Source organism: Tympanuchus pallidicinctus, unplaced genomic scaffold, assembly GCF_026119805.1.
Source record: "Tympanuchus pallidicinctus isolate F22 unplaced genomic scaffold, pur_lepc_1.0 scaffold9, whole genome shotgun sequence".
NCBI lineage: Eukaryota > Metazoa > Chordata > Aves > Galliformes > Phasianidae > Tympanuchus > Tympanuchus pallidicinctus.
The window spans coordinates 22,314,647-22,330,812 of record NW_026294813.1 but is presented as its reverse complement, the minus strand read 5'-3'; the positions used below and the strand labels follow the sequence as shown (position 1 = coordinate 22,330,812).

Sequence of the window (16,166 nt, the reverse complement as noted above, 5' to 3'; positions counted from 1 at the left end):
TGTTTGACATCATGGTGTTTTGAATAACCACGTTCCATATTCATACCGATTTTTTGTTTTTGTTTTCAATTTATGCACAGCACTTGCTCTGAAATTTGGGGACTGAGTACACCAAACACGATAGATCAGTGGGACACAACAGGCCTTTACAGCTTCTCTGAACAAACCAGGTGAATATTCTGCCCTCTCTCCGTCATAGGACCTTGTGGGAGGGATTGGCTTTGGAGGGTCTGTCTTGGGATGCTTTAGCTGTAAAATAGACTGAATGCTTCTTAGGCCTCTCACGGTACAGCATTTAAAGACATTTGCTTGCCAGTGTAGCAATCCGAGTATTCTCAGCTGATGTTTTGACCAATGAAATCCTAATTGTGGAATATTCATTTTTCACACCAGTTGAAAGAATGGGAAGACTTGTTAATGCAAGCTCTGATGGGATTTGGTATTTCTATTAACAACGTTGGACTACTTAATTCTTTAGACCTAATCTTACAAAGTGTTTAAACTGCTTTGTATGCCATGAGCTTTCAGTTAAATCTCACTAATTGGCTCTGATACGAGCTGCTAAAGAACTGCTTGTCAATTCTTCAGTAGTTAACAGCGGGCAAATTCTGAACAGAGTCTTTATTTTTTCATATCACATTGCTTGATTTGTGTACTGAGGTTTGTCTCCCATCCCATAACGATCATAAACATCTGCATTTGTGTAAGCATATGCAGTCTGTCTTAAAACTAGCAAAACGTTTTCAGCTGGTAGCAAGGCAGAGGAAGGCAAGAAGATAAAGCGTGTAGCCCCTGTGAGATGTGTGTTCTCACTTGTTGCATCGCAGTCACACCACCATGTGGATCCCTTGGGCAGCTGGCTGCTTAGAGACTGACCTGCAGTACCCAGGGAATTGTTAAGCTTAAAACCGTCAAGCATCCATGCCACGCAAAGCCTTTAGAAACTGAAGGGACTGTTAAGTGTGTGATTTTTCTCTCAACAAGTGTCTTCTGCATTTAAAAAATGTGTATGAAGCGATCATCCCAAATACTTGGCTGGAGGTAAAGTGGCTTTTAATGACCCCTAAATTCACTGGCAATAATTTGAGCAGCTCAGAGATGAGTTAACGCTGGTTGATGCCATCGTTTTTCTCCCATCTGAAGCATTTTAACAAGAGCACACATGTCACTAGCAGCGTCAGTCGGCTGAATTCTGAAAGTGAGCAAACTGCCCTTCCTGTGTGTTACGCTGTTGACTGAGCGATTTTGAGACAGCGTGCAGCCTGTGAATTCCTCTCCACATCTTTCCCATGTAGATCTCTCGATGGCCGGCTACAGGTGTCGCATCGTAAAGGACTTCCGCACGTCATCTACTGTCGTCTGTGGCGCTGGCCGGACCTTCACAGCCACCATGAACTTAAAGCAATTGAAAACTGTGAATACGCTTTTAATCTTAAGAAGGACGAAGTGTGTGTAAACCCATACCACTACCAGAGAGTGGAGACACCAGGTAGGAAGACAGGACTACTGCTGGCTTTATGGTCTGTGTGTATGTGAGGGACGTGGGTTAGTGTAGGGGTGAGTTGGGGCTGGACTTTGTGATCCTGTGAGCGGGCATTTTGGTGATGGGTTGATGGTTGAACTGGATGATTTTAGTGGTCTTTTTCAACCTTAATGATTCTGTGATTCTGCGTACTTGTTCAGCATGATGTGTCAAATGAAAAATAGAGAAGGATGGTGTGTTCTTGTGCCAGGACTGCAAGTTGATTAAGGATGAATATTTGGAGAATACCATCTGCTTAAAGTTTTTAATAGGAAAGGTACTGGAAAGTCTTTATCAATGTGTTGAATACCCTGTTAAGTGTTTCCAGTAGTGCTAGCGATTTCCAGCTGGCTGAGGATGGTCCAGCATGAAAACGAGAACAGAAAATGAGAACAGTTCACTAAGTCATGTTCAAGAGCAATCTGCTTGTTCTAGTAATTGGCAGTGCAATTGTAGTATTAGAAGTACTGAGACGCACCTAAAGAAACTTATATGGCTTAGATTTGTTTTTTGTTTCACTTCATAGAATTGTGAGTTTGAAGGGTCCTATTAATATTTTGACTTCTTTTCCAGTCTTGCCTCCTGTCCTGGTGCCACGGCACACTGAGATCCTGACAGAGCTTCCACCTCTTGATGACTACACCCATTCCATTCCTGAGAACACTAATTTCCCAGCTGGAATTGAACCACAGAGCAACTACATACCAGGTATTTTCTTACCTCCCAATGTGAAACAGTATGCTTAACATTGCACCATCTTCCTAAGTGATCAAATGAGTTGAAGGATGTACCAATAAATCAAATCGTGCTGGTTTCCTTTATTAATTCAAGTGGAACTCCTAAAAATGAAACAGTGACTTAAAATTGTTTGATCTGTAGGCTCATAATCTATAGAAGTCTGTCTTGTGTATTTGTTACTACAGTGTATGTACAGTTTTGCTGTTAATATGCAGTATAAGAGTATTGAATTCAGCCTGGAGAAGAGAAGGCTGCGGGGCGACCTCATTGCAGCCTATCAATACCTGAAGGGAACCTACACCCAGGAGGGGAGTAAACTCTTCAGAAGGGCTGACAACAGCAGGACTAGGGGAAATGGATCCAAGTTGAAGGAGGAAAGATTTAGGTTGGATGTTAGGGGGAAGTTCTTCACAAGGAGAGTAGTTAGGCCCTGGAACGGGCTGCCCAGGGAGGTTGTGGATGCCCCGTCCTTGGACGTGTTCAAGGCCAGGTTGGACGGGGTCCTGGGCAACCTGATCTGAATGTGTGTGTTTGGTGGCCCTGCTAGGCAGGGGGGTTGGAACTACATGATCCTTGAGGTCCCTTCCAACCCAGGTGATTCTGTGATTCTGTGATTCTGTGAATTAATAAAGAATTCTTCCTCCTGTTTGCTTCTTCCTACCTCAAGACCAAAAAAAAAAAAAAAAAAAAAAATCAAAGTGAACTGCTGCAGTGCACATATAAGCCTCTATTCTTATTGAAATATGAAAAGAGTGTTTCATGGAATCGTAGAATGGCTTGGGTTGGAATGGACCTCAAAAATCATCTAGTTCCAACCCCTGCGTCGTGGGCAGGGTTGCCCATTGTTAGATCAAGCACTGGGTCAGTCTGTCCAGGGCCCATCCACTCTGGCCTTCCAAGAACGGGGCAGCAAAAGCCTCTTTGGGCAGTCTGTGCCAATGCCACAGCACCTCAACATGTCCAGGTAGATAACATCAGTTTTCTTCTGTTTGCCCACTAATGCCATTGCTCCATCACAGAAGGCCACCAAATGGGTCAGGCATGATTTGCTGTTGGTGAAGCTGTGCTGGCTATCTAGGATCACCTGTTCATCCCTCATGTCCCTTAACGTGTCTTCCAGGAGGATCTGCTCCATGATCTTCCCAGGCACAGAAGTGAGGCTCACTGGCCTGTAGTTCCCCCAGTTTCCTGCTGCTTCAGGAAGTTTCTGGGAAGATTAAACTGAGCCAAGCAGCCATTTTTTCATAAGTGTTTAAGGCAATTATATTCCAGCATCCCAGTACTGAAATAAGCTGGTAATTCAGATCCTGACATGAGAGGAATGACTGCCTTTAAACTCAAACGCATGATGTACATATCTTATCTGCATGTCTAATACCAGGATGTTACATGTTTCCTATAAATCTATCTGAAAGCTGAAGTAGAGCCAAGAAAATGTCAATGAATTTGATCTCCTTTGTTAAATCAATGCCAAATTTGTTGCCCCCATAAAGAGGTTGGAATTGGGTGATCCTGAGATCTCTTCTAACCTAAGCCATCCTAAGATTGTGACAAGATTTTTAAAGGGCTGTTCAAGATGCAGGAACTTGATGTTGCTTTCTTCATTTTTGTATGCTTTTTTGACTCGGTCTGAGGGCTTTTTGATGGTGTTTGTGGACTTTGCTTACTGCAAAGAGACACCATTTGGAAATCCAGGAAATGAGCTCAGGGAACTCTGGGTAGCTGTTGGCAAGAAGCCTGCTCAAGGTGATTGCAGGTACTCACGTGATATTCACTTCTTTATGCAGCTCACCACACCTCGCCTCCTTCTCTTTGTCACAGACACTGCTCTTGTATTCAAGAATCATATCTGAATCTCAGTTTGTTTGATGTTGATAGCTAATCTTTGCTGCTTAGCTGGGTTCTGATAAGCCTTCTTTAGTCTGACAGCCTGCTTTGGAGAACCGTTCTCTGTAGCAGAAGGCCAGGCTACAGCTGTTGGTCTACAAAGAGATCATCACTTGTGTGTACTTCATGTGCTTTTTCTGGGCAGGTGGTGACTGTAGAGATGTAGGATAACCTTCATGGCCCTTCCAGTTTGAGCTACAGTGTCCAGACTTCTGGCTGGGATTTGTTAATTAATTTCCAGCTGTGCTGTTTCTCACCTCTGACCCTAAAATTGTATTAATAGGTGGAGGGAGGCTGTGTTCAGACTGAGTGGATATAGAACATAATCTGTGCCAAAAAACTCGAATTAGGAACTGGAAGCTGGAAGTGTGGGTTGGATTGGAAATTATTATTAACTTTAACCACATCTGTGGGCTCCACTGTAAACAAAAAATGAAAAGATAGGTGCAGTCCTGTTTATCACAGTGAGTTCTATAAAATTGTTCAAAACAAGTGTGATTTTTATCATCAGTGTTCTTGGTAGTAAAGATTTCCCTCTATTTTTCTTTTAAATTCTCACTTGAATTTTGTCACATCTATATTTATAGTGAACTGAAAATGTTCTTTTGGTTCAGTTTTATTTAATCTGGTGATTTAATCAAGTTTCCTCTTGCTTTCTTCTGTTATTACTCTTCTCCTATAAATCTTTGACGTGATAGCAGATACAGTTTTATTTTAATTCCGAAGCAGAACACTTTATCTTTGTTCTTGTGTTTGGCAATACGTAATTAAATGTTTAAACTCTTAGATGTTTCTGAGACAATTCTGAGGTGATTATAGAGATCAGTTAGCAGTTACCACTTCCAATAAAGAAATCGACATTTTATTTTCAGTAAGTAGGAAAAGACTCATGTCCAGTTCAAAGAAAATTATTTCCTGAAAGGCAGTTGGTTAGCACATTATCTGAATTACAAATTAATTTTGAATGGAGGGAAGGAACAACCACAGTCTTCCTGGGTTTTAAAGATATTTCTGTGAAATTTGACATTTTCTAGTGTCAGAATGCTTTGTGCTTGTTACTGAGTTTACTTTGGTCAGTGATACTCCCATTTTTAATAAAAGCTAGTGATGAGAATAGATGGTTTTTGGTTTTTTTTTCAATACAACTTGGGATTTGTCATAATAAAGAGAGCTTGTGCATCATAACTGATTAGATAATACCTTATTGTTAATGTGTGAAAGCAACTTTTAGGTGCTGAAGAAAAATGAATGTAGGGACCGAGCTGGAAAAATGACCTTTAAATCTAAAAACTTGTAAGGCGTAGGAGGGTGTCTGATCTGATGGTTGTACTGCATGAAGACAGCTCCTATTTTTTTTGTAGAAGTCACCAGATGGTTTTTTCATTTGTAATTCGACTAAATGTGAAAGCTGCTAATCACAATTGCAAAATTATTACTCATTGTAGTGGAAGTATGTCATATTGCCTGGGAAAAACAGGGATATCCATTAATTGTGTAACATGTTGGAGCAACCGACGGGCGCAGGGCGATGCATTTTACATGGACAGTGGGGCAGGTAGCAGGTCTGAGTTCTTACTGGAAGGGAGGAAATCCAGCAGAATGAAATTCCAGTTTAGTGTTCAGGTATCACACAAAGCATGCAGGGAGTTGAAGACTAATCCCCAAGTAGTACATCGTGCAAGTTTCTCATTCGTTTAAACTATAAATTAATTTTGATTTTTTTTTTTTTTTTTTTCTTTTTTTAACAGAAACACCACCTCCAGGATATATCAGTGAAGATGGAGAAACAAGTGACCAGCAGTTGAACCAAAGCATGGATACAGGTAACGTTTCTTTTTTCACCACTTTGAAGACTTGGAATTGCTTGTTGTGGTCCATTCACATGTAATAGCGTGTCTTCAGCCCAAGTCATGACAGCAGCAGCCTTCTGTATAACCTGTTGTGTTTCAAATTAATTCTTGTTAGGGAGGCTACACTGAGAGATCTTCCTAGTGGAGAAGTGCATAAATAAATAAATGTTCACAGACTGTGCGTGAAGAGAGCTCTGCCAAATGCCCCGCTGAGATGTTAATAGGCTCTTTATGAGGAGGGCTAGGTTCCCAGGAGTCTGGAAAATTAAATGTAATCTGAATTCTGAATAAAGATGGGACCTGCTGGAAATCTGGTTACAGGTTTTCTGAGGCCTTTAAGTCCTAAGAACTCTTAAAAGAAAGCTAGTTCCTAAATAACAGTCGTACCTGTTTGCCTAAAATAAGAAGAATATATTGTATATTGCTCTGAACCAATCTGTGTTGTTCCAACAGGATCTCCAGCAGAGCTGTCTCCCAGTACTCTCTCTCCAGTCAACCATAGCCTGGGTAAGCTGGAAACACTTATATGTTTGAGTGTGTGTGATGACTCTATTTTTAGTGTACTTGTGTACAGAAAGTGAAGATATAATTTAGGAAAGAGAGTTTTGGTAGGAGACTGTTGGGTTGACCCATGTAGCTGGGTTAATGGCTAATTAATGACTACCCTATTTCTGCAGCTCAGTCTCTAGCAAAGAGAGTAAAATGTGTGAGTGGTTCAGTTTAATTTCTTCTTTAACTTTACCAAAGTGTTTTTAAGTTACAGAAAGGCAATAGAAATGTCTCTCAGTGTCTGAATTCACAGTAACAGTGGCCTAATCATTGTGCTAAGCAAAGTGCAAGTGCTGGAATACATAAACTGTGCTCATTTTACATCATCCCTTCTCCTCTTCCCACTCACCTTTGTGTAAATACTGAATTCCATTCTTTTTATTGGGGTAGCTAAAAATGACAGCAAGCAGAATTGTAACTTGTGTAGCTTGAGGAGACTGTCATTTCTGGAAGAGAAGAACAGCAGGGCAGGTAGGCTCCTTTTCAGGCTCAAATTCTGTGCTAGCTTTCTTTCTTTCTTAATTTTTTAGACTTGCAGCCAGTCACTTACTCGGAGCCCGCATTCTGGTGTTCAATAGCATATTATGAGTTGAATCAAAGAGTGGGAGAAACCTTCCATGCATCACAGCCTTCTCTGACTGTAGATGGCTTCACAGATCCATCCAATTCCGAACGGTTTTGTCTAGGTCTGCTTTCCAACGTCAACAGAAACGCGACAGTGGAAATGACAAGGCGGCACATAGGTAAAGATCTGATCTTTTTCCTCTTCTGGTGCTCCAGGCTCCTCTCTCTCAAGGCTCAATTACAACACGATCAGTATTTTCTCTTCAGTAATTAAGGAATACTGTTTTCCACATTGCAACATTTTCTTCCAGAAATCGTATTTTATTTTTTCAGATTATTTTATTTAGCAGTAGCCACTGTTTTTAACATGCTTCTTGCTGCTACATCTTGAGTAGAACCTGATTTCCTCCACCTTAAATGGTGATGCTTGGGTAATAAAATTGTAGGTTTGAGGAAGCTCAGGATGTGTCTGTAACGAATGATGAAAATGGTCAATTGTGAGGAAAAGCAAACATGTCAGGGGTTCTCCCTTTTTGTAGAGAGTAGCCGATGTTTTGCTGGAAAAATGGTTATAAAGAAAAAAGGGGAGTAGACATTATGGCCTCTAAAAGACCTGTTAATTATAAATAGCTTTGGAGGGAAAATCAATTGTACATTCCTTCTTACACGTGACAGAAATAACCCATGCAGATTTTTTTCACTCTGAGGCAGAACAAGATCACAATTCAAAAATGAACAATAGGATTTCATATTGGTTTCTTCTCAGCAATAGGTCTAAACGAAGCCCCATTGTTTTTTGTCAAAGCAGTAAAGCAAAAGGGATATGCAGTGGGTTGGGAAATGGTGTGGGTGCATCAAGAGGAAAGTCTGTGCGAGTGGTAGACTTGCTCTGTTAGTTTTTCCCGTCTCTTAACAGCACAAGACACTTCACATACAACACTTCCATGTTGGCACACTTTTGTTTACACTGAATCTGATCTGTTTATTTCAATTGTGATATTTCTCAAGTTCTCTCTAAGTGAAAAAGCTCTTGTGTTTGGTTGTAGACCATTACCTGGCTAGAAAATTCAGTTCATGCCATACTAAAAATTATTCTGCTTCTTACTTCCAATACTGTGTGATCTATAAAAGCAAGTTAATGCTGTTTGGCTAACAGCTGTCAGCCCAGCAGTATGCTTAACCAGATAACTGATTTCTGTTTTTGTTGTAAGGAAAAAACTTGGCCTTCTCTGAAACAAATTATTCCCTTGTTTGTTAATGTGCCTGGCTCATATCACAACGAGGGTTGCTTTGAATTCTGTTCCAGGGAGGGGAGTGCGTCTCTATTACATCGGCGGCGAAGTCTTTGCTGAGTGTCTCAGTGATAGCGCAATTTTTGTTCAGAGCCCCAACTGTAATCAAAGATATGGCTGGCATCCTGCAACTGTCTGCAAAATCCCACCAGGTCAGTTGCCTACTGAAGGCTTCCTACAAAAAAAAAAAGTCTGGTGAACGGATTCACAGGATGTCGTTTGCTTTGCTTTTGGTACTTAGAAAGGGTTTCTTCCTGGTTTTGGTCTTTGGTGTAGCTAACACAAGTATTTGTTAAGTGTACCTTTTTGATCTTTTCCTTGTAGGATGCAATCTAAAAATCTTTAATAACCAAGAATTTGCTGCTCTTCTGGCTCAGTCTGTGAATCAGGGTTTTGAAGCAGTTTATCAGCTTACCAGAATGTGTACCATCAGGATGAGTTTTGTTAAAGGATGGGGAGCTGAGTACAGGTAAGAAAAAAACTTTTCAATTTAGAGTTAACAATTTTTTCTTTCTCTAATACATTTTTTCCGTCTGTATTGAAATCTGTCCATATGCTACTGCAGCTGTGCTGTCTGTAAGTTGAACCCATATTTTTTTTCTCTGTGTCAACTATAGAACTCCTCAGTCAAAAAGACCAGTAAACTGATTTTCGTATATCACTCAAGTTCACTGAGCAAGGAATGCCATCAAAGTTCCCTTCATCCTGCTTGCTGGCTTACTGTGGTGAAACCATTGACAACATCTTCAAGTTTCAGAACTTGTTTTACAGTTGCTGTTAGATCTACCATATCTGTGCTGTTTGGTGGGGAGTAAAATGAGTTTATTAGGTTGTAGTGTGGGATGCAGTTGAGGAGATCCAAAAGAAGGTGTTGGAGTGACTCAGAGTGCAGCAAATGGAGAACATGCTTTTAGGTGATGGCAAATGCACTGGGACTTACAGTGGAAAAAACTTTGAAAGAGTAAGCTGTGCATTTTTGTAGTAAAATTGCTGAAAATGGTTGAGTGGGGAAAAAAAAAGTCCTTTATCTGTTCTTGAATACAGTCCAATTATATTATTGCTTAGGACAAACTAAAAACCATTTAGGATGGTGCCTCTTTATGACATAGGATGGCAGTTTGGAAAGAGGAGAAAGCAACTTCTAACTGAGCAGCTTGAAATATTTCATTATTTCAGTATTTCATTATTATAGGTGTGGTTTCAAACAACAACAAAAAAATCCCTTAAACATCCTTAAAAATTGTTTACTGAAAGCAGTCTGACATATTGATACCCTACTGCAATACAGACCATAACAAAAAAAGCCCTCATGATTTCTGAAGCTAAACAATGCCAGGTTGCACTGTAGATCCTGGGGTTTTTATTCTTTTTTTGCAGTATATCCACGTAAATGTGAGCTGTCAGCATGTGGGGGAGGATTTGCAGCTAAATGAAGCCAATTTTGTAAAAGCCTAATTAGATGGAATGAAAAATTTGAGTAATGGAATAAATTGGTACCTCTTTGTTAGCAAGAGGTACGCAAGGAAAAATCTGGCTCCAGTTTAAAGAACAGTTGGATTTAGCTCTGAAGGAGAATGCATACATTCACACATAATTAAATACAACATTCAAATCAGAGTAGAAGAAAGGCTCAGGCAGTCAGATTGCATGAGGACAGCTTGAAGTGAATGGAGTTATGTCTTGGGCTAAAGCAGTGAGGAGGCTTTGGGTGAAGCTTTTACAAAGGAGAGAGTGTTGATTGTAGTCTACCAACTCTTCAGAGGTCATAGGGTTAAAAAAGCTTCAGAGGAAACTGCTCAAACAGCACAGAATCTGCTGAAGGAATGCTGAATGAGTTTCTGTGCATCTCTGCTGAAGTTGGTACTGTTCTTCAGAAGAACATCAGTTAGAGGTAATTACAGCGAAGATTTAGTGATGCTCAGGTGGGAAATCTATGGGTAGAAGAAACCAAGCTTCAGCTTTGAGATGGCTGCGAAGGGACTGTCACTATTTGATCTTCTGCCAGGGCTGTTGAACAGACCCAGTTATAACATATTAAGGAAGTGTATTGTGGAACACATTGTAGGGGAGTTGACAGCCGTGGAATAATGAACTTCCTTCTTTGGGAGAGGATTCAAGACAAAATGGAATTACATTTCCTGTGGTTTAGATTGTTCTTTTATTGGATCACTTTGTTTTGGCACAGTCGCTCAGGGCTGAGATAACAATGTTTTTTAGAGTGTTGAGAGAGCACAGACCCCAGCTGCTTTCTTCTAGAAAATGTAAAACTACAGGCAGCTTTCGAAATCCATCTTCTCACCAGCTTTATTTCTCTGCCTTTTCAGTTCCTCTGCTTCTATAAACACATTTCCTTCAAGCGAAGGGTTCCAGTGCCGACTGTAAAAATGAAGGGGCTGGAATTCTGTCTGCTGATTTGCTGTCTTTGAATCTTAATGCTTCCTCACTTTGATTTGGGAATAACTAGAATTACTGGGAAAAACTGGCTTAGCAACAGTAGTCTTGCCATTCTTGTTTGAGAAAACTTCTATGCCTCGAGTGGGTGCAGGGAAATAACAGGAGTTCTCAGGCAGAGTAGGTCCAATACTGATTTCTTTACTTTGGAGATGAGAGGGAAGGTGTTTGAATAACAGGTCTCAGAAACAAGGAGGATGGGAAAGCGAATGGAACTTTTATGGCTGTCAAGCTTTCAACTTCACTGAGGTGTTTGAAATGGTGTTTAATTAACAGCTTCTGTTGTGGGAAAATAAGGCAAGTTGATGTAAGAGACAAGAGAAACATTTTTTTTTCTGAGCTGTTTGCGTGAGGGTGTGCAAAACGCATGTGGAGCTAGAAATAAGACGACAGGAAATCAGAGATAAAGTTGAGTGTTCCTTTTGAGATAACATCAGTGCAGTGTAACCACACGCTGTGTTACAGTGTAGTGTTTCTGACAACATCTACCATGGTTGCCTTGTACGTCTCCCTTGACAATTGCTCTAAAAATGCAGATCTTACGATTACCGCAGCTGCTGGACCATCCCACCTGTGCAGAGCTGAGTGTTTCAGCTCCTTATTTCTTCTAGCAGTCAGTTAAATTCAAACATAGTCATTATAATAATATAAACAGCTATATTATTATTATATAATAATGAGTTATAATTATGCATGCAGGCTCTTTGAAGGTGGAGATGTTAGCTGTGTACAGCTGTCTGTGACATCAACACCGTAGTTGGTGCACAGTTTTCAGTTTGACTTTCTTTTGAAGAATGAGGCATTTGGCATGGTGCTCATAGCACTTGCTTCAGCTCTTATTTTACTCTTCAGAGCAGCATGCCACAGAATCATTTCAGTTGGAAAAGACCACTAAAATCACCAGCTGGCCACCCATCACCACCCCATGCCCACTAATGATGTCCCAAAGTGCCACATCTCCATGGTTCTTGAGCACTTCCAGGGGTGGTGACTCCACCGTCTCCCTGTTGGAATACTTCTTGATGGTGTTATTGCTGTTAGATGCGAGGTGGCTGTTCCTTCTAAAGACTGATGAGCTGTTGGTACACTTGTCACAATGGTTGCAAATTTTAACCTTTGCATGGCAGGGATAGATGAACCACTCCGTGTGAGGGATTGTGTGATGGAGAACCTCACGGTTTGAAAAACTGCCTTCTGACTTTCCTCTTCCACCTGATTTTTCAGGCGGCAGACCGTGACAAGCACTCCTTGCTGGATTGAGCTCCATCTGAACGGACCTCTACAATGGCTGGACAAAGTATTGACTCAGATGGGCTCCCCTTCAGTACGCTGCTCCAGCATGTCGTAAAACTCCTTCCTCTGCTACCAGTGGGCTAAATACTAAGACCTGTCAACAGACTTCATAGAAAAGCTCGTCTATCGTAGTATTTGTGTGTGGTCCTCATGAACTCTCTACTATCCAAAAAAAGCTTTTTTTTTTTTTTTATTAATGAAAAACAGCACTTGAGGTCTCATCAATTAAAGCACCTTGTGGATTCTGTTTCCTATACTCTGATACTAGATGAAAACTTAGTATATAGAAATGCCTTCTTCAGAGAGAAGAAGGAACAGCTCTAAAGATTCTTAATGGTGTTTTTATTGGGTATATAATTGAGTGTCCTAATGGTTTATCAATAACATGAATAGCTAAGTATACGTAAAGGTAATGTATCATGATCTCAGATATCACAGTATTGTGCTGTTCTACATTTTAGTTCCCATAGTTAGATGTTTGGTTTGTTTTTAGATTGAGGCAAATCTCTCATAAAATTTCAAGACTTGACTCCTATCTTCTTTTATATTTTTTTTATATAAGCAGGTTTTCAAGTTGTCCTAAACATAAAAAGCAGACTTTAGTTGTATACAAGCTTAACTTTTTTGCTGCCTTCTTAAAGAAAAATCCCTCCCTTGGAAGGGAAATAAATGTCTGAGATTTATCTGAAATCTCAAGACAATTTGTATATTCTTAATGGGGCCTAAAATGAATCTCTGTACTCTAAATTCTGAGTATCCATCACACTAGGAGTCTACGTTTCCCTGCCCATATGAGCTGATGCATCTGTTGCCAGCAGTATTGCTGGCACTGTTTTTTTAGGATTTTTTTGTACCTTGGATCACTGAAGTCAGTGCTTTTCTTTTTCTCATAGAGTTGATGATAGCGTTGGATACTGGATTAAATACAAAAGTGACTTACCCCTAACGTCTGTGTGCTTTCAATAAGCAGACGCTACTGAAAATCTAGGGTTTTTTTTGTTTGTTTTGGAGCCAAACACTTTGAAAAATCCTTTCCCAGGGTAAACTAGACTCTTTCTAATAGGTTTTAAATAGATGCAGCTTCTTAACATGTTTCAGTAACAGAACGTAAATCTCTGATCTGATTAGCTTTGTACAGCTTACTGACATACCAGGTCATACTCATTCATTATGTCATAACGGGCCTTGTTATTAAAAGTAGTTGCTTCTGCAAAACCTTTAGGATAGTGGTTGCTGAGGTATGACCAGCGAAGGAGGGTTTCTAGGTTCTTCACAACTGTGCATGTTATTGTGAACCCTTGGACACTACAACTGCACCATGTTAAAAATACTCTGAAATATATTCTGCAGATAAGTCTGGGTTGGGGAAGGGTTGGGAAACTGTATAGAAGGGTTATTCTGACTTGACAAGTATACATCTTACTAACAATCTTGTGATCTAGCTGTCTGTCATTCTTATGTCACTGTGGCAGTAGCAGGATTGCTTTTGTCCTTTCCCATGGTTTCACGCGTTGCACCAGCACTGTACGTTGTCAGTACGGCTAGTGATAACTTGGAGAACAAAAACGTGGCCAGTGTTACAGCTTTCAGTACTGACTGAGCTGAGGGTAGTCGTGGATATTCTTATGCCATAATGACTAGGACATAGAAGCAATACCAAAAAATCGAGCTTTGAAGAAGAGGGCCAACCACCTTTTGAAAATTGACAAAGCAGTTACCAGTTTGTGCTAGTTTTACCAGTAGACTAATGTATTGGTAGAACTTGTGAACCTAAGAAATAAGCTTCATGAGTGTTGCATTTGCCTAATACGTGAATACACTAATAAAAGTTTTAATTCTCACGTTGACTCCTTTGTCATTATTTACTGTATGTTTTCTTGTGAAACTGGGGGCGATTCTAACCAACCCAAAGAAATGCCACGAATTTCCCACGTGTTGTGGCTGGAAGGGTGCAGTTTGGATTGTAAAACCACCTCTCGGGCAGCTATTGCAAGGATTCTCAGTGTGTGCTTTCGGCTGCAGACTTCTACTTCAGACCGAGTTCATTAAAGCGGTTGCTTTTTTTCCTACCACGGGTGTATTTCATCCTGCTGGCACACGTGTTTACTTTCACCTGTGAAACAGATAAGGCTGACTTGTCTAGTGAAAGACATTACTCTGTGTATGAGCAGGTTGAGACTTGAACCAACTGGATGGGCTAATCTTTAGTCTTCTTCCTGTGGATTCCTGTGTGTGTTCTCTCAAAGAGCTGTGGCAATATTCCTTGTTTTGCTGTGGGCATAGCAGTAGCTTTGGCTACAGGCTTCTCTGGTACGCCTTTCCAGCTGCGTACAAGGATGCTTGGTGCTGCTTGCAGACAAGGCCATCTCACTATGTAGAAATCAATTCATTTTTCTGCCATCAGCATCACTAAAGTACTCCTGCTGTGTTTCTGCCACAGCTTGGTGGAATGAGGGAACTAATCTTCATCTGGAATGTTGTTTCGTTTTGTTTGAATCACGGAATGGCCCAGGTTGGAACCACCCTGCCGCACGCAGGGCCACCAACCTCCACATTTAATACAAGCCCTGGGGCCGCCCAGCACCCCATCCAACCTGCCCTTGAACACCACCAGGGGTGGATGGGCATCCACAGCCTCTCTGGGCAGCTGTTCCAGCACCTCACCACTCTCTGTAAAGAACTTATTTTGCCTGTAGTTTGTTTAAATGCCTTTGGCAGCCCTGGGGTAACTTGAACATACTCTCGTTTCTCAACCCCGTGCCTTTCTGGCTTAATCCCACCACTGTTCTGCTCAAGCATCTCGCTGCAGAACGCATACGGTGTGTAAGGAACGTGGTTGCAGCTCTCTTCTGCTGGGCAAAGTCATCACTTCAAAAGTACAAATGTAAAGAGCTGTATTTTGTTTTGTTTTGTTTATTTTTCCCACTGAGACTTTTGTTAAATAAAATACCAAGTGGAGAGTAAGGCAGCTTCATTGCCAAATCCTTCCAGGATTTGAGAACAATGCCAAACACCTGACGGCTTGCACCTTTAAACTGAGAGCTTATGAGTGAAAGTCAGCTGTGTGTTTTCCTGTTGCTTTTGTGCACGGTGCCTAAGGAGGTGGTGAGCTCTCTGCGTCACGATTCCTCTGCTGTTATTTTAGCATCTTGTGCAGAGCACTCCCACCTCCTTTTGCCTTCCAGGTGCTATTGTACAAGCCTACAACATGGTGGGAGCTGTGGCATCTTGTTCTTACTCAGGGCACTGTACTCTAACCGGGGCTTACCCACTTTGGGACTGACTGCAGGCAAACTGCCGATAGTTCAGCTTGCATCTCTGCAATGACAGGGGTTCTGAAATGCTCAACAGTCATAAATCACTCTTTCATGATTTCTGGGGGTCCCTTCCAAACCCTGCAATTCTGTGATCACAGCTACCGTACTTCACTAATTTTCCTGTGCCCAACTTCTTGTGTTGCAGTGGGAGGTGTGATGTCTGGGGCTTTGATAGTCATCTGCCTCCAAATTGTTGGCACGCTGAACTGAAAGTGTTTTGTTTGAACCTTCCAGCTCGTCGTGCTACATTGTGGTTACGGCTTTTTTTTTTTTAGCACTGCAAACTGAAATTTTCCTGCAGCTGGGTTTTGAGTTAAAATATTGTGAAATACAGGATTTCACTCTGCTCCACCCACACAAGTGTCTTACTTGTGTGTGATGCAGTGTTCCTCTTACCAAAACAAGGCTGGTTGTAACCTCATTCTGAGGCTGAGTTAAGCTTCAGCACCAGCTCTGAGCAAAGTGCAGTCTCTGATAGAAGGATTACACATATCCCAAGCAATGTGCCGTGCTAGGAAGTGCTTCTGGTGGGCCGTAAGGAATTACCTTGCTGCAAGCCTGGAAGTTTATTAAGAGTAGGAAAATACTGTTGAAACGTGTGCTTTCCTGTCTGGGAAATATGTGTTTTCCCAGCCTGGCTTGGAAGCAACCATTACAGACTCTGTATGTTCCTAGATACACAGGTGATAGAATTGTTCGAGTT

The 16,166-nt window shown here is 41.1% G+C and overlaps 1 protein-coding gene across 2 annotated transcripts in view; it reads left to right on the top strand.

The window, feature by feature from the left end:
• SMAD2 (SMAD family member 2) overlaps window positions 1–13,987 on the top strand; it is a 40,490-nt gene extending 26,503 nt beyond the window's left edge. The window contains exons 3-11 of one of the 2 annotated variants that reach the window (XM_052670084.1): window positions 81–170; window positions 1,296–1,489; window positions 2,096–2,230; window positions 5,896–5,970; window positions 6,451–6,504; window positions 7,077–7,289; window positions 8,417–8,554; window positions 8,727–8,871; window positions 12,078–13,987. In XM_052670084.1, coding sequence (XP_052526044.1) covers window positions 81–170; window positions 1,296–1,489; window positions 2,096–2,230; window positions 5,896–5,970; window positions 6,451–6,504; window positions 7,077–7,289; window positions 8,417–8,554; window positions 8,727–8,871; window positions 12,078–12,201 — 1,168 coding nt within the window. In that variant the 3' untranslated portion in view covers window positions 12,202–13,987. The remainder of the gene's footprint in view (window positions 1–80; window positions 171–1,295; window positions 1,490–2,095; window positions 2,231–5,895; window positions 5,971–6,450; window positions 6,505–7,076; window positions 7,290–8,416; window positions 8,555–8,726; window positions 8,872–12,077) is intronic. The other variant, XM_052670086.1, reaches the window with a different exon arrangement.
• The last annotated feature ends 2,179 nt before the right edge of the window (window positions 13,988–16,166 follow it).